Consider the following 17,956-nt stretch of genomic DNA (forward strand, 5'->3'; position numbering starts at 1 on the left):
ACATCTGCCTGTTTCGTGTTTTCCTATTAAAAACAGTGTACTGTTCAGACCTGTGTGCCCAAACCTCAGTCGTGATAGAACCGACTCCTCTCTTCTGTTCTTACCTCCACATCTCATATCTCCCACTTGTCTTTGGACTCTGTAGAACCATCTTCCTTTCCGCTCTTCCTCCCACTGCTTTTGTCATCTCCTATTCAGTCTTTGCTTAATAATCCCTTTAATTTCAGTTTGACCTATATTTATACTTATATCAATTGTGATTTTTTTGGTAAGATCTTTTGCAAACTTATCTGCCATTTAATTTCCTCTTATCCCAATGTGAGCTGGAACCCATAAAAAAAAACACTATAAGCCCCATCATTTGTATTCGGTATAATGTTTGCTGAACCTCAATCAGAATATCTGGTCTGCTTTCGGAACGGTTATACTGTAGGCTCTTTAATGCTGAACTGGAATCTGAGCAAATGATTGTCCTCCACCCACTGTACTGCCAACAATATTGCCAGCAGTTCACCTGTATAAACTGAAACCTCATTATTAACCCTCTTCCCTATTTTCACTTGAAATTCCGGTACAGTAAAAGCTACCCCTACTTTATTATCTGAGTCCTTCGATGCATCTGTATACATTTGAACATAACTATAGAATGTTTCTATGTACTCAGCTGTATTAATTGTTTATTTCTGCTTTTGTTTTCTAATAATGATATATCAACTGTAGCATCCGGCAAAATCCACGGTGGAATTATAGGCATCGGTACTGTAGGAACTATGTTTAATTTATCTATTCTAAATTGTACTGCTCTCTGGTTCGCTGTCCATCCAAAACTTTTTGTTTCCCTCTTCTGCTTTTCCCAACACGGTTTTAAAGTGCTTTGTGCTGGATGATCCTGACTATGGCCCCGAAGGTTAATCTAGTTCAAGGCCAGCTGTACTCTTCTCAACTCTAGAGGCATCTCCCCCATTTCTACCTGTAGTGCTGCTGTTGGGGTTGTTTTTATTGCACCTGTACATACCCTCAAAGCCTGATACTGTATATTATCTATTTTTTTAAGAGATGTCTTTGCAGCTGACCCATACACTACACACCCATAGTCTAACACAGATCTGACTAACCCAGTGTACATAGCCTTTAACGCTATTCTGTCAGCCCCCCACACACACCCAGCTAAACACCTCATTACATTAAGTATTTTTTTGCCCCTGTCCACCACCTTCTTAATATGTACAGCCCATGTAATCCTCTCATCAAACCATAAACCTAAGAATTTATACTGTTTTACTCTCTCCAACTCCTGTTTGTATATCTTTAATTTAACCTCGCTCCCAATTTTCTTCCTAGTAAAAAACATTATCTTTGTCTTTTCCACAGAAAATTTGAAACCCCATTTATATGACCACTCTTCTACCCTTGTTATAGCCCTCTGCAATCTCTGCACTATGAAGCTCACATTCCTTCCCCTTTTCCATATTGCCCCGTCATCTGCAAAAAGTGAAACTCCCATCTCATTTACTATCTCTTCATATACATCTTTTATCATTAAAGAGAATAATAGAGGACTTATAATACTCCCTTGAGGTGTTACATTTTCAATACCATATTTTCCTGAGAATTGATTCCCGACTCGTATCTGTATTACCCTCCCACATAAAAAATCCTTAATCCATTTATACATTCGACCTTTAATACCCAATTTACCAAGCTTTACTAATAGTCCTTCTCCCCACATCATGTTATACGCTTTCTCAATATCGAAAAACACAGCCACTACTCTTTCTCTATTTATTTGTGCCTTCCTTATATCATGTTCTAAACATACTGTTTCTACCCTTCCTAAAACCACTCTGGTACTTACATAAATATCCTTTGTTTTCTACATAATACGTTAACCATTTTTTCCATTACTTTACACATGTTGGATGTTAAAGCAATAGGTCTATAATTCCCTGGATTTGTCAAATCCTTCGCTGGTTTCCCTATTGGAATTACTACTGCCTCCTTCCAGTTTAGCGGTAGTTTTCCACCCTCCCATACTTTATTAAATAATTTCAAAATAATCTCTTTAGCTGATTCACTTAGATGCTTTAACATGATGTAACATATTTGATCTTTACCTGGCGCTGACATCTTGGTTTTATTAAGAGATCGGTTCAATTCTATCTTTGTAAATGGTTTATTAAGTAAATCATTAATATCTTCCTCCTGTTCTAATAACTCTTCATTCTCTGCAATTGTAGTTTCCCTTCCTATCCTTCCTTTTTCACTGATATTATCTGAACTGTGAATTTTAACAAAAGTTTTTGCTAACATATCTGCTTTCTCTTCATCTTTGACTGCTGTTATTTCCCCATTCGATAAGATTGGATATCCATATTCTCTTTTAATGCCATTCATTTTCCTAATCATTCCCCAAACTTTACCTATTTTGGTCTCCCTTCCCACCGAGTTACAAAATGACCTCCAATATTCCCTTTTTGCATTTTTAATTACTCTTCTTACACTTGCTTGCATCTTTTTGTACTCAATAAGATTTTGAAAACTGTGATTTTGTTTCAACATTTTAAATGCTTTATTTTCGAGTCTTAATTACTTTATCATAATCCTTAGTCCACCATGGAACACTTCTCTTGTTGTGCTTACCTCTCTTCTTCTTAATGGATTCCTTTGCTGCCTCTAAAATAGAGTCACAAACAGATCGATTAAACTTATCTATATCTTCATCCCCTGTAATTTTCCCCATACTTTGATCACTAACCATTTTAAATTTCCCCCAATTAGCTCCACTAAACGACCATCTCTGCACTCCCTCTGTGTTATTGTCCTCTATACTCACTCCTACTTTTATTACTACCGGATAATGGTCACTTCCTACCGTCGTTTTTTTAATTACTTCCCATTCACATACACCTGCCAATGAATCTGACACAAGTGACAGGTCAATGGCTGATTCCGACCCCGTCCTGATGTTAAATCTTGTCCCACTTCCATCATTAAGACACACAAGGTTACAACTCTCCATTAACTCCTCTATCACCAGCCCATTATTATCATCATTATACTCATCCCACAACGTGCTATGCGCATTAAAATCTCCACAACATATAACTTTCCCTCCTAAATACCCTACAAGTTCATTCATTTCCTCTATAGAAAGTTTTTTACATGGATTATAATAGTTAACAATTTTAACCTTACCTTCTTTTGTCCAAACTACTAAGAATTCAAAATATTTACCTTTCCCCAACAGCCTATAATGTAAACCTTGCATTATAAATATCACACACCCCCCTCCACTACCCTCCCCCCTATCTCTACGTATACTCACATACTCTTTAATAACAAAATCTAAGTTTGATTTAAGCCATGTTTCTTGAATGCAAATCACTTCTGGTTTGTTCTTCCAATCTCTTAAAAATCCTTTAAACTCCTGCCCATTCGCTATCAAGCTTCTCGCGTTCCATTGCAAGACAATCAAGTTGTCTTGTTGTCACCCGACACTCCCTGCCTTCCTTCTGCCTCAAGCTTCCTGCTGATACCCTCCCATGACACATCTCTTAGTCCCAAAAACTTCTCGGCTCCCTTCACAATGATTTTAATTTTTTCGGTTTTTTGTTTGACCTGATCCGTGCAGTTGATTACATATGCTATAAAAACAATAACCTGTTCAGCTGTCAGTTGTTCTATTTGATTTTTAGCTGCTTGCCTTTCCTCTCCTCTTGCCCCCTGCTGCCGCTCTCTGCCATTCCTCTCATCTCTTTCCCTTTGTCCCTGCACCTTCCTTACTGCCTCAGAATAGCTTATGTTACTTGTTGTTTTTACCTGCTGGATCTCCACAGCCCTCTTCCTTACTTCACACCCCCCATATGTTACCCTGTGCTGCCCTCCGCAATTGCAACATTTGTCCTGATTACTCTCTCTGCACTCCTCAAATCGGTGGTCTCCTCCACAATTTGGGCATTTCTGTTTCCTTTTACACACGGCTGCTATATGTCCATACCGCTGGCATCTATAACAACGGAGCGGTGGAGGGACATATGCCCTTACAGGAAAGCTCATGCATCCAATTCTTATTTTGTCTGGGATTGCAGCACCCTGAAATTCCAGGAGCACAGACAAACTCTCCTCCCTCCTCCCATCCACTGTCCTCATCATCAGCCTCTTAGCTCCACTCACCATGCCCCCGATAATTCCACGTTTTAGTTTATCCAGATCTTCCTCCACTGGAATACCTGTTATGACTCCCTTTGTCACACTATTCTCACCAATAATCCTTCTTTCCATGACAATTTTCCTGCAGATACTTTTGATTTTTAACGCCTTATTTTTCTGCTCCTCTGTTCTACAAATTATTAACAGGTCTCCCCCTCTCAATATTTTCGCAGTTTCCACCTCCCCTATCCTCTCTTTTAGCTCCCTTGATATTGCTATCGGGCTTAGATTTACCTCCTCGTCTTCCTTTCTGAATTTAAGAATAACTTTAAATTCCTCCCTCACAACCTTCTTCCTTACAACTCTGTCTTCCTCTGAACTGTTCCCTTCCAAATCCCTTTTACTACTAAAACAATAAGCATTTCACATAGGTAAAATATCATTTTGCATCATACGTTTTAATACCAGGAAAATATACATATACCATGACTTCAAAAAGATATTCATTATTACAAACCACAATCCAATTATGTACAAAAACAAATAATTACATCCCAGCAGATGACACTTACTGTTGAGTTTACAGTGCATCAGCCCCCCCCCCCCAACCCCAAGAGAAACCTACTATTCAGAAGCATGTACAATTTTCCATTGGGGATAAATAAAGTTATTATATCTCTATTCTGAATCCTTAACATTAAAATAATAATCAGTTTTTCAAGGTTCAGTGTTATGTTACATAATGCAACTACAAAATGGAAATGAATCTCGATAAAAACCGTTTACAGGGATTTACAGGACCATCTTCTCCTCTTCCCCTTCTCTCCTCCCCTTCATACTCCCCATGTGTTAGGAATCTATTTTTATATAGACTTTGTCCCTGGAGAATATTTTAATGGCCTCTTCGATTTCAGAAAGCTTACAATCAAGATGAGCACGACGTGTACGAAGGCTCAGACTGTCAGCTTTGAGAGGCAGCGATAGCAGCTCCGTCACCAGGGAGCGATGTGCTGCGGAAAAGAATTAGAGAAGAAGACATTCACTTTACATGTTGAACTGTAAGGTGATGGGACCATAATGAATGTAAGGGCAGAGAGCAACAGAGACATACTGTCTTTGAGGGACTTTAGTGTCTGCTGTCTGTCACTCTCAGTCATTAGGGTGTGACCAGCTGGGATTGTAGGATCAGGTGCGTTCCTCCTCTTCTCTTCCTCCTCCTTTTGCCACTGCTCCTTCCTTTCCTCAAGACTGAGTATTTGTCAATGTGAGGGAGAATATAAATGAGTAACAACAGTAAAAGGGTGTCAACATTTTAAAAAATCCTGTTGTGAAGAATACGCTGTTTTGACCAAATTGGCTACTTTTGAGTTGACAAGCATTATGATAGCAAGATAAAGAGGTTACATATGGCATAAAATTACTCACTACTGAGGCACCTGTCCCTTGACTGCACTAGGGACAGGCTTTTCTCTGAGGCTTGTCAGCGACTGGGACCGACGCATTACAGTTTTTCCTGCAGCCCGGGCATTATGTTTGATGAAGTCTATGGACCGGCCTTGCACCTGTAACTTTATCCACATATAACCAATCATGTTTAGAACTTAAACGATAAGGAGAAATCGAACATCAAAGTGAGAAAAATGCATATTCATGTATTTTGTTTAATTAATAACTATGGAGCAGAGAGAGTTGCAAGCCAGACTCTTCTCTTGTCAACAGAAAAAATATGTAAGTCAATAAACTATATCTCTTATTTTCTGATCATGTAAGAGAGAGTAAACCTTTATTTGTAATTCTCACTTGCAAGTTCAGGTCCTGTATAGAGTTGCAGGAGGTTTTGGACTGGGGCCTCTGTTGGTCATTAGATCCACCGTTAGAGTGGGCCTTCAGAAAGGTATGGCACTGTGGTTTAACAGTTGGACTGGAAACCTGCATGAAAGAGACAAGATTAGAAAGTGAACTTGAGGAAACATTAAGAACATAAGGACTAACATCTTTGGCAGACATGCTCCTTACCTGTAGCTGGGCCATCACCCTGGATGGGGTGTCCAGGTATTTGGAGGAAGTCCAAAGAGCTTTGACTGGAACCGGTCGAGACTGTGTTTTCTCAGCCTCATGCTCTTTGCAGCGTCTCTGGATTTCCCTGAGCCGACGCACATTCTCTTTACCAAAGTCATGTACCCGCTTCTCTAAAGGGTTAATAATTGCAAAAGTGTTCTTAAATAATACTTCAGAATTTTCATACATGGTTAGTGAGCTCAATCCAACTTTCTTACTTGCAATACACCTTAGAAAATGTAAATATAAGCTGATACCAACCTCCAAGACAAAACTTCTCTTGACCTTTTTTGAATGTCACAAATTTAAAGACCTAAAAAATCAATTGCACTCACTCTGTTTGGGAACAGGGGTGATAGAGATACCGTCTAGTTGGAGCAGTTCTCCCATTACTCCTCTCTGTCCTCTCTCCAGAATATGGGTGGCATTAGGGCCAATGCGGGCAGGGCGTGGTGGGGTTCGAGCACTGTAGTATCCAGGGTGCAACACAGGATCTGGAGCCAGTGGCCCAGAGAGCAGGGCCAAAGTCCCATCGAGGTTCCCCTCTAAACGGCCGCGAGCTGGACCAAGAAAATTATAAACAAACAAGGTCACTTAAGGCAAATGTTAAGCTCATAAAAGAGTAAGTTCTGCAAATGTTCAAGCACAAGGAGAAAAGATGTGCCTCTAAAAAAAGTGGTTTTCTACATGTGATGGACGTAGGGCCATGTTAATTTCATTTCATTTCATTTAACTTTTATTTATCCTCGAGAGACCAATTGACGGGTGACCCTCATTTACAATGACGTCAAGTTCAAACAAATTCAAGGGAAAAACAACAATACATAAACAATATTCAATGCAAATACATCAAATACACAACAACAGGTGAAGAGAAAAACAATTGAAACATTTACACAGTGGCAGCGAAGAGTGGCAGCAATTAAAATGAAATGGGTGAAAGTACAATATAGCCTAATTAAAACAGTTACAGGTAGAGTTTGGCAGATTTAAGATAGTTTGTTGGTTGTAGTTGGTTAAAGGATATGAAGGTATTTAGTTTAATGTGTTGCTGTAAGTTGTTCCAGGAGTCAGGGGCACTGAAGCTAAAAGCTGTCTTTCCCAGCTCAGACCGGGCTTGTGGGACATAAAGCATAAGCATGTCAGTGGTAATTAAAGTAATTAAAAGGTACCCATTGAGTGTTGACCTAACAATTTGCAACAAGTAGTCTTGGTGTGATACCTAACAAAAAGAGACATCCTTCCTGAGCTTATAGATATTAACTGTGGGCCTACCGCCCCAAGTATCACTGGAAAATAACATAAACTGCAAACTGGTAGCTGTATCTAACCTGAAAATGGTCGTTGGTAGTATTGAGGAAACAGAGAAGGATCCGGGGGGATTGGCCCATATATGGATGAAGGCCCTTCACACATCTGAAGCTGTAAATTGTAATAAGAATCAGAATCGGTTTTATAGCCAGGTACAATTCACGCATACAAGGAATGGTGCACACAATAAACATGCAATAAGTGCCAACAGAAACACAAAGAAAGGCCAGTGAGATAATAAGTAAAAACATTTTTAATTTACGTTTAAAGGTGGTGTGATAACAGTACGCATATTTTTAAGCACTTTTTGGCAAATATATGCCGGACCAAATCACATAGACTGACTGCATGAGTCAATGCAGAAGTGTTTTGATCAGTATGCGACGTGGCCACAGTAGTTAACGCCGACCAACTACAGCCATTGTTTATTAGCTTGTTGTAAAGTTAGCTAACATTGGTGTTATTTCACACGGCACCCATAGACGAATTCCTGCTCAGAAGCGAAACACATCCGGGAAATATTTGCAACAGCTTCTCATACAACTCAACCTGGTTAAGTGGTTTAAATAAATCGAGTGAATTACCTCTAATATGATATCGTTTTCTTGTTTATCAGTAGAGGATTTTGTTCTGGCAGACTGATGACGCCGAGGTATCAACACTTGTTGCAATATTCCTCACCATGGCAACGAGACAAGTGCACACAGAACTCGACCTGATAGAAGAGAGATGTTCACTGAGAAGACAATGACATTTTATCCAAATTTCACCAAACCAATACACACCTTGGGGGTTATCAGACACATGACACGAACACAACAGTGGGCTACTTTCAACAGCTTACAAATAGCGTTGCGTGGTTAGTCTCAAGCCGTTGTTTACCTTCCTTTGGAGAAGTGTTGGTTCTAGCAGGTGTATTTCTGCTCTAATCCTGCAGGTTGAATTGCGTATTTATTTTCCTGAGTAATGCCTTTCAGGTTCAATATATACCCCACTGATTCAGTACGACTTCCTAGCCCAAATCCAAACTACGGGCCTTAGTTTTCACATTAATCAAAACATTACCATGTGATTGCTGGAGCGTGTTGGGAAGGTACACTACTGTACACAGACACAGTACAGTCTGACAGGATGGTCATTCTGACAGGCTAAAGTCAGGGAAATAATTACCCTCGTTTGTCAGGGACATTAGCTCATGGACCTATAAAGAGCATTAGCTAGAGGTCATTGCCTCCGAGTGGTGAAAAGGTTTCATTACACCAAGGACGCAAGTCCATAGTCCCAACTATAACACCAAAACAAATGCAGCATTTCCACAGTTGTGCCTCAGCATGTTTCACACCGGTGGCTATAATACTATAAAGAGCTATAATAGCATTCTGATGACTGGTTTCATCATGCCTTTAGCATTTTCCTTAAATATATTTTTAGTTTATGGCTTATGTTCATATCATTATTTTTTACATTGGCTTATGTATGTATTTTTTATTTATCTAGTTTTAAACTTTTATTCGTGTAATGCACTTTGTGAATGTTTATTTCTACGAAAGGTGAAATTATTGCTAGTGCTAGTAGGCCTACTTATTAGGCTATTATTATTATTATTATTATTATTATTATTATTATTATTATTATTATTATTATTATTATTATTATTATTATTATTATTATTATTATTATTATTATTATTATTATTATTATTCCCCGCAGTAATGTGGTGCTGCAGTTCATTAATTAAAATTAACCACTACAAAAAAATTTTTTTTTCGGAATGAGTAGAGTTGTTCATGTAGAAATAATGCATGGGGGCATCAGACCTACAATATTGTACAGATGCTTATGAGAAGTGAACCATAATATAACTATGAACGCGTTATTTCCTATTTGTATTATCGGACAGATCCTCACGTAAACCTACAGAAGGCTGAAAACCACAGATCTTTACCATTTTAACATGATGTAGGCTACAGATTTGAATCATTTACGAGAACAGTACCTATAGATATACTGCTTGATAAGTTTTTTTGCTCAATGTCAATTGCACAATGCCCCGCCCTCTGCCGGAGGTCTGATTTGCGCATGCTCAGTCTGAGTTTGTCTACGCTTTCTCCTTCACTGTGTCCCGCTGCACCCAAACTGCCCCGAGAAACTCTTCACGCTCTGCCCCACAAATAAAGGTAAGAAATAACTGACTAGCAAATTCCCATTTTCAAAAAGCTACTGTCTTATAGTCGGTTCTTCTGCTAGACGATTTTGCTGTTGTCAACTGTCGCTGGACTGTCAGTGAGACATGAGTCACACATAGGGGTGGGAGTGCAGTAGCGGGTTGGCCAGGGATTTAATGCCAGGCCCTCTGTATCCATTTAGATCGTTTAAATCCACAGCTGTAAACTGCATGAAAGCTAATCCCATTCAAAGGGAGTTTCATTGACCCAAATGTGATGGCGAGAGGGCACTTGAATGGGGACTATCTGCGTAAATGTTGTAAAGAAGCATATGCCACCATTTCGGTGCAACATCAAGAATTTTATATCTGAAAAAAAATATTTTGTGTTTTTATAAGTTAGCTTTTGCTGTTGCAGTTTGATAAACTCGAGCAGGCAACAGACGTATCTCAGGCGCACGAACAATGGAAACCAAAGGTGGACGTAGCCTAGACGGCGAAAAAAAACCGTTATACACGTAAATAGGCCAGGGTGGCTTGATGCCATAAAATTTAAATCATGTCTAAACGTCTTATCTGTAGGTAGGGCGCCTATGTGTTATCTAAAAGCATGTGCACCGCTACAATAAGAAGCACCGTTACCTTTTACGCACCTTACGCACGCCCTTTAAACAAAGAGTGGCTTTGACCACCACTGATACTCATCAATTATCATGGTCAGCTTGGGGGGATGTGTGAAAGTGAAAACCATATCATCATCATCATCATCATAATAATATGATACTAAGATTGGTAGAATATTGTTGTTAGTTGCTTTTTATGGACAAAGCTATCCATAGTCCTGTTGATGAAGTGCCAAAGCTCAAAACCGTTATCATTTTTCATATCATAATTCAGGGGGTTGCAGAAGGCATTATACGACCCAAGCCCACTGGTAACCAGGTATAGTCTCAATGATGTCAATGTACACTTTGAAACTCGCTGGATGTGAACAAATCTTAACTTTACATTCCAGCTATAAATTGTTAGTGTAACTTGACTGCACTGCTCTTGTCCTTATCTTACACCCACACATTCCTCCCATATATGCCACACACACACACACACACACACACACACACACACACACACACACACACACACACACACACACACACACACACACACACACACACACACACACACACACACACACACAGAGTCTTCGGTTTCACGTTATCTGAAGGTTCAGGACCAGTGTTGGGCAACTGCCTGTTTACACAGTATCTTACCATTATGTCACCAGTAAACAGCAGTTGATGGCTTTTCTTCAATTAATATCAACACTTATGAAACACTTGCGTTTGATACATTTACAGTATGTGACACAAGTGGCATTTCATAGACAGAGGTAATTGAGTAATTACTATAATGAATGATTATAAAATTATTTCTCAATAATTATAATTTGAGTCAGTATCACAATCAACAGACTAAAGATACTGTGCATATAATTGTTGACAGCCACCACCACCATTTTGTTGTTTGTGTGGTTGCTTTTTTTCTTTTCGGGTGCCATTTTGACCTTTGAGCTCAGTCAAGGCTGTCATCTGGTTGCAGTCTGTGAAAGTTTTAAAGACATGTGACTGGATTGTGTTTGTATATAAATACAGTGTGGAGGTACAATACAGGCAAGAAAATAAATAAATCCATATTCATAATTTTTTGTTTATAGGCTGAACCTGGAAAAAGACACACGTTGAAATCCTAGTCACATGCGTTGTAGTGTTGGGTTCACCTGAGCTAAATTTAGAGGCGAGTGTAAGAGACTGAGGGATGAATGCAGGGAGGGACAGCGTCAAAAATGTACTGTGTGGAGAAGGTGGTGAGGGGGTAGAGGCAGGACAGCACACATACTGAGATTTATGGTCAAAGGTTTGTGTGTGTGAGGAAGGTGGAGGCCTTAAAAAAATCTAATAAGTCAATCAGCTTCTTACAAGGAATGACATTGTACTACAAAACCACAACATTATCTAAATATAAACAGAAATTTGTGGTCTTGGGAATAAAACATTTAAATTGGACGTTCATTTGCCAGGCAGAAAGAAATACAACTAAATTAAAGATAAGGTTGTTCTGTAACTGCTGAATGTGTAGAAAGTCAACTGAATGCTACGTTCGCCATGTCAACTTATAAGGTGGTAATTTGTCAGTGTTGAAAAACTGTTTCTGAACTTCAGCTCTGCCTGTTGCTTATTTAGTCATGAATATTTAATGCTATAAGGATATGTTTATCATTTAAAAACCAATGTTGCCGGAGCTTAAAGCACCACACCACACCTGCATGTGGAAAAGTCTCATTTGGAGAGAAATAGCTTCTCATCTTGCCTATAGGTGTCATGCTATAAGTGAATGACAATGTGACATGAAGTTCACGGCAGCTTTATCTAACCATTGAGTGATATTGATATAATATGTGATATATAAACAACGCCATTTCTCAGTGCCATACGACGGCTGCAAGAAGGCCTTATCGTATTCGAATGTTGTGCATATGTTCGCCTATGAACACACAGTACAATGCGATGCAATAGTTGGACAGTTCTTTGCAAATAAAGGAGGACACAGATTCTGACTAAATGCTAAAGGAACGTGTTGATATTCACAACAGCTGCAAACAAAGCCACATATAGTGCACATAGAGTTGCTGTCAAAACAGCGCTGGACCACATGCCAAATTTTTCTGTCGTCCCTCCTCTGAAGAGACATGGCAGAGAAAGGAATGGCGAGTGTGGTGCAGCCCGACAAGACAGGAAAAGCTAAGCAGGCTGAGAACAAAGGCCACTGTAAGACATGTGAGCTACCCAAGAAACATGGTGAGTGGGGGTGTGTGCATAGAGAGAGGCATATGACGCATCATCAGGGTCCCTAGATTCAGTTTTGCTTTAGGACATTAGTCTCATCAGACCAGGCTTAGATATCTGTGAAATATTCATCTTTAGACTTTGTTAAAACGTCTCTGTTTGACTGCAGTGATAACGTTTTGTTTTGCTGCTCTGGCTCAGTCATTAATTCATTATCTTTATAGAGGTTTCATTACCTTAAGCAAGAGTCTCCATCCGCCTGCAAACAATGCAGCATTTATGTGGTGGAGGAAGCAGCAGGACATAAAGCACACAGAGGAAGGCCAGTTAGGAGTTAAACATTAAACCAACTCTAGGTTGTGAGTGAATAGAGGATATTCCTTAAGCTTCTGCAAAGTCACCTTGTCAGAAATTGAAATTTCTTCTTCACACACACATACACACACACACACACACTGACCCACGGGACCCTGATGACAGTCTGAAGCCCGGCGCAGTGCAGTGGTGTGCAGGACCGCACAGTTGCTGACTAACCAAACCTGCTTCTGCTTAGGTTAGCTCTGCTGCATTGGCTTGCATAGTATTTCTTTTCACATCATACATATTAACTAGGTTTTCACACAAGCATAGCCTAGTGGGGCTATTATTAGTATTGAAACATAGAGGTGAATCTTACAGCGAAATGTCCCTGTTGGATGGCTTTGTGATCTTTGAAAATCATCGCTTCTACACATTTCTCGTCCCTTCCTCCCAAGAGGATCAGTCCCATAAGTTAAACAACCTCTGCTTCTTGCCTATGGCCGGGTGTCAGGCAATCAATATAGGGTTCACATGGAAGACGGAGGGGGAGGAGAAAAGCATTCGGACAGGCCCCCTCCAGATGGCCAGTGACCCAGGCTGAGATGAATATGTATACTGATGGATACTGAAACTGAGTGTGTAGAAAACGCTAGCTGCAATGCTTTGTGTGTGTGTTTGAGAAGGAATACAGCTCTTTATGCGTGCTTGTGCCTCCAGGAGTGCTCTCTGAGTGGCATTAGCCTGCTTGCACAAAAGGTGCAGAGCTCTGTGTGTTAACAAGAGAAATGCAGCGTGTATTTGTTTGTATTTGTTCCAGCAATTTGATTTAAAGGGGAAACTCAATGATTGTATCAGTTTATTCCTAAGTCTGTGATAACACTTGTATAATGACTATAATAAAGTATTTTGTGGCAGGGTTTTCTCATTTTGGGCACCAAACTTCTACCAAATTTCCAGGTATTACGTATGAAAGATGTTGGTGTTCTACTTGGAAGGGAATGACAGACACAATATAGTTGCATTATGGGAAATGTAGGATCCATCATATTCGAAGGAGCTGTATATTTTTATTTTTTATTTTAAAAACATGTTCCTTGTTGTTGCTCCATCTTAATGGAGGTGTGTTACTCAATTGCTGGAGAATCACTTTAAGTATGCATTTAGACAGATCAATGCAGGGATGGGTTCGTTTCTATTTGTGTTTTACTGTTGTGAAAAATGGTAAAATCTCAATTTGCATGTCTGTTTCCTTAGGCACAATGGCCACCCCTCCCGCATACGCAGACTTGGGGAAATCCGCCAAGGACATCTTCAACAAGGGCTTTGGTAACTCAACAAAAACTTCTCTGTTAACTGTTTGAACTGAAGCAACATATGATATAAGAGAGCATTGTGTTAGCCCTGAGTCGCTTTATTTGTGCTGTTTAGTTATGCTGCAGTTGTTGCAGTAGAGCCATGCTCTGCAGTTTGAAGATGTAAGTTATTTTCCTACCCTTTCTGTCTTTCTGAATTTTCCCTAATTTCCTTCCTCCCCAGGCTATGGCGTTCTCAAGTTGGATGTTAAGACCAAGTCCCAAAGTGGTGTTGTAAGTACTGCAGTTGTTTAAGCCTCTCACTCCGCTGTCTGTGCTGTGTAGATCAAATGGCTGACTCATGGCGCTGCATCTCACTTCATGTCAGAGTGCGTTTGCTGCCTGACATGTTATCAGTCCAACATACAGAGTCAGCAGGATGACACTGTCTGCCCGATAACTTCACACCTTACTCTTTTTTCCCCCTCAAGCAACATCAGTCTGACATGATGTGCGTCTGTGTTGATATAAACCTGTTGCCTTGGCAATACCATAATGAGCACTTGCATACAGAGTTGCCCAAATGCCACAAAACTCTAACCCTCATTGAAAAAAAAACCAAGAACATTTAAATCCACTCCCTCACAGCTTTCCGCTCTCTGTAGCGCTGTTTTTCATATTTCCCAGTGAGCAGAATACATTTCCGCATTGTGTGGTGTGTTCTCCCTAACTTTCTCTCTTTTCTCTTTTTTTCCTGCTTTCTTCTTTGGACGTTCCTGTCAGATGGTAAGAGAGAGAGAGCGTGTGTGCTTATGTAATGATTACGGTAAACACAGGTTCACTGCAGGGTAAGCCAGTGATACCAGTTGCGTGTTTGTGTGCGGTAGCTTGTCTGGGTGGCACCATTATCCCATCTGCTACACCAGCCATAAACAGCACTGATCCTCAAAAAAAAAAAAAGTCACAACAAACCTTTCCCTCACAGCACTGCATATATTTTCACCTCCCAACCCATTTCTCCATCTCAAAAGGTGAAGTTCCTCTTTTAAATATCCAGCCATGCAAACCTGAGAGGGATTGTTTGGCAGAGGGAAAAGCAGAGAAGCAATGCTTGTTTTTCCCCCCCGCCTGAATGCTTTCTCACCCCTTCTGCCTCTAGTTCCTGTAGTGAATGAAGCAATGTGTCATTCTGCTTCCATTCCCACCTCCTTCTCTACCTCCATCTCCCCCTCATCACTCTATCCCTCTGTGTCCTGCAGGAGTTTGCCACCTCCGGCTCCAACAACACCGACTCGGGGAAGTCGGCCGGCCACCTGGAGACCAAGTACAAAGTGAGCGAGCTGGGCCTCAACTTCAACCAGAAGTGGAACACAGACAATACTCTCACCACAGAAGTCACCATGGAGGACCAGGTTAGAGTCAAACAACAAGATATTAAGACATTTTAAACTTTCAAAACATACAATATTGTTACATTTATAGTAGAATATTGGCTCATTGTTTTTTTCTGCTGTCTGGTTTTGTTTGTCTGTAGCTGGCCAAGGGCCTGAAGCTTAGTTTGGACACGTCGTTTGTGCCCAACACCGGGTAAGAGCAATCCTGTCTAAGTAGTTTTTCAAAATGTCTTCAATAAATCAATCAATGATATACAGATCTAACAATGCTATCTGAATGACTGACCCTCTTTCCTTTGCTTGTTGTTACTCCTTTAGCAAGAAGAGTGCCAAGCTGAAGACCGGCTACAAGCGTGACTTTGTCAACGTGGGCTGCGACCTGGACTTCGACATGGCCGGTCCCACCGTCCACGCGACCGCCGTGCTGGGCTACGAGGGCTGGCTCGCCGGCTACCAGTTGGCTTTTGACACATCCAAGTCTAAACTGACCCAGAACAACTTCTCCCTGGGATACAAGGCCGGTGACTTCCAGCTGCACACCAACGTGTGAGTCACAGCATCAAAGTAAAAAAAAAAGAGAGGAAAAAAGGAAATGGAAGTGATACATGGTTGGATGAAGCGCAGGAAGCATTTCCCCAGGATGATACATATAGAGTTCAGACTAATATCCACTGTTGCTAATCTCCACCTTTTGTATCTGTGTTCTGATATTGTATTTCAGTAACGACGGCACAGAGTTCGGTGGCTCCATTTACCAGAAGGTGAACTGCCACTTGGAGACAGCGGTGCAGCTGGCCTGGACAGCCGGCAGCAATAACACACGCTTTGGAATCGGTGCCAAATACCAGCTGGATAAGGATGCCTCTCTGTCTGTAAGAACTGACCTCAAAATATCTAAAGTGATAAAAATACCTGCATCAGTGGTTTAGAGTGACAATGGCTACAGTGCATAAGGAATTCTACCTTCACTAACACTCCAAAATATCAATCTGTCGTCGAAATACTGAGAGAATCACTAAAGTTAGTAGCATACATCATTAAGGGACGATTAATGTCTGCACAGCATTTCATTGCCATCCATCCAATATCTGTTCGAATGATTCAGTCTGGACCAAAGCGGTTGACTGATGTACCACTACCAACAGGCAGAACCATTGCCATCCCTCATAAAAAAACCTATAACTCCAACTAACTCTGCATCTCACCTGAAATACATTTCACGCCATTATCTTACTCTTCCTTTACATATATGAAATGATTTATCCCAGTTGTCATCCATTGACTTTCCTGATGTTATGGTGATCTAACCTGTCACCCATGTTTCATTTTCTCCCTCACAGACCAAAGTAGACAACGCCTGCCTCGTTGGAGTCGGATACACACAAACTCTCAGGCCAGGTGAGCTATTATTGACTTCATTAATTTCCTGTAACAACAAGAGCACAGGCACGGTTACCTGATAACATACTCTGACACTCCCTCCCTGCAGGAGTGAAGCTCACTCTCTCAGGTCTGATCGACGGAAAGAACGTGAACGGCGGTGGACACAAGGTCGGCATGGGCTTCGAGCTGGAGGCATAAAAGGAGGGATGAAAAAGGAGAGGAAAGCAACGCAGGAGATGAATAAAGAGCCCAAATGTGAAAATACCGTAAAAGGTCCACTCAGCGACACCTAAACACACCTTCCCTCTGAGTCCTGCACACACACATTATTTTGCCTTAAACCCTGAAACCCAAACTCCAATACCTCCAGTACTGTAATTTTTAAGAAAAAAAAATATTTTGTTGGCTATTTTTTTAAATTCTAACTTTATTTACACATCCCACTACCAACTTTTGAGCATAAATTATTAGAATACAACAAAATAATTGCAAATTGCAAGTAATTCATGCAAAACCCATGTGCAACAAATAATGTGCCACATTTTGAAGCACCTTTATACTTTGACTGTGTTCAGCTCAGATTCCTTCAGATATACTTTGGGTGGGATTCTTTTTTGTTTTGGTATATTTTGATTTTGTTTTTTGCATGCTTTAAAAGCTAGACAGAAGTTTGTGACTTTTCAGTATCACATTGAAAAGTGCAGTGACTGTAAAGAGATGCAATAAACACCAGAGAGACTTAAGCAGAGAAGACAAAGAGCTGCTGATCCCTCTCAGACTTGAGTGGGTTGACCTTGATTCCACCATTTGACCTCAGTAACACAGTTTTTAAACTGTGAACCTTAAGTTGCCTAAATGTCTATTTTTCAGGTCCCGAGGCCGATGGCATTTTGGAGCTCTTTGTCTTGTTTTGTGTCCTGTACCCATTCAACATTTACCACTACACTACACTTTATCTGTGCTGTGCTTTGTATAGGAGAGTTAGTCAACAGTTAGGACCTCAAAATGATTGTTGTTGAATTAATGGAATAAAGAATGTTAATCACAATGATCTTGATGGTT

General features: G+C 40.4%; 2 protein-coding genes across 3 annotated transcripts; one reads left to right on the forward strand and one right to left on the reverse strand.

Moving 5' to 3' along the window:
• Positions 1–4,998: 4,998 nt before the first annotated feature.
• enkd1 (enkurin domain containing 1) lies at positions 4,999–7,623 on the reverse strand (the record flags this gene model as incomplete). The annotated part of the gene is made up of 7 exons (XM_080052134.1): positions 4,999–5,159; positions 5,261–5,397; positions 5,575–5,717; positions 5,950–6,078; positions 6,166–6,338; positions 6,543–6,767; positions 7,539–7,623. The coding sequence occupies 7 exons, from the start codon at positions 7,621–7,623 to the stop codon at positions 4,999–5,001; spliced, it is 1,053 nt and encodes a 350-aa protein (XP_079908260.1).
• Positions 7,624–9,610: 1,987 nt separating this feature from the next.
• On the forward strand, positions 9,611–17,945 carry vdac3 (voltage-dependent anion channel 3). Of its 2 annotated transcripts, XM_080049530.1 has the most exons (10): positions 9,623–9,695; positions 12,425–12,537; positions 14,080–14,151; positions 14,362–14,411; positions 15,377–15,529; positions 15,652–15,704; positions 15,830–16,057; positions 16,233–16,383; positions 16,852–16,909; positions 17,001–17,945. In XM_080049530.1, exons 2-10 carry the CDS (start codon positions 12,429–12,431, stop codon positions 17,090–17,092), a joined length of 966 nt encoding a protein of 321 aa, XP_079905656.1. In that variant the 5' UTR covers positions 9,623–9,695; positions 12,425–12,428; the 3' UTR covers positions 17,093–17,945. The 2 variants fall into 2 exon arrangements, with proteins under 2 accessions (XP_079905657.1, XP_079905656.1); XM_080049531.1 differs by lacking the exon at positions 12,425–12,537 and having other exon boundaries at positions 9,611–9,695.
• Positions 17,946–17,956: the final 11 nt, after the last annotated feature.

This window comes from Ammodytes marinus (genome assembly GCF_949987685.1).
Source record: "Ammodytes marinus genome assembly, chromosome: 2".
Classification (NCBI taxonomy): Eukaryota; Metazoa; Chordata; class Actinopteri; order Uranoscopiformes; family Ammodytidae; genus Ammodytes; species Ammodytes marinus.

Coding starts and splice junctions, on each gene's coding strand:
- vdac3 (XM_080049530.1), top strand. CDS start 12,429: ATGGCAGAGAAAGGAATGGCGAGTGTGGTGCAGCCCGACAAGACAGGA. Junction 14,152..14,361: donor CATCTTCAACAAGGGCTTTG/GTAACTCAACAA, acceptor CTTCCTCCCCAG/GCTATGGCGTTCTCAAGTTG. Junction 15,705..15,829: donor TCGTTTGTGCCCAACACCGG/GTAAGAGCAATC, acceptor TTACTCCTTTAG/CAAGAAGAGTGCCAAGCTGA.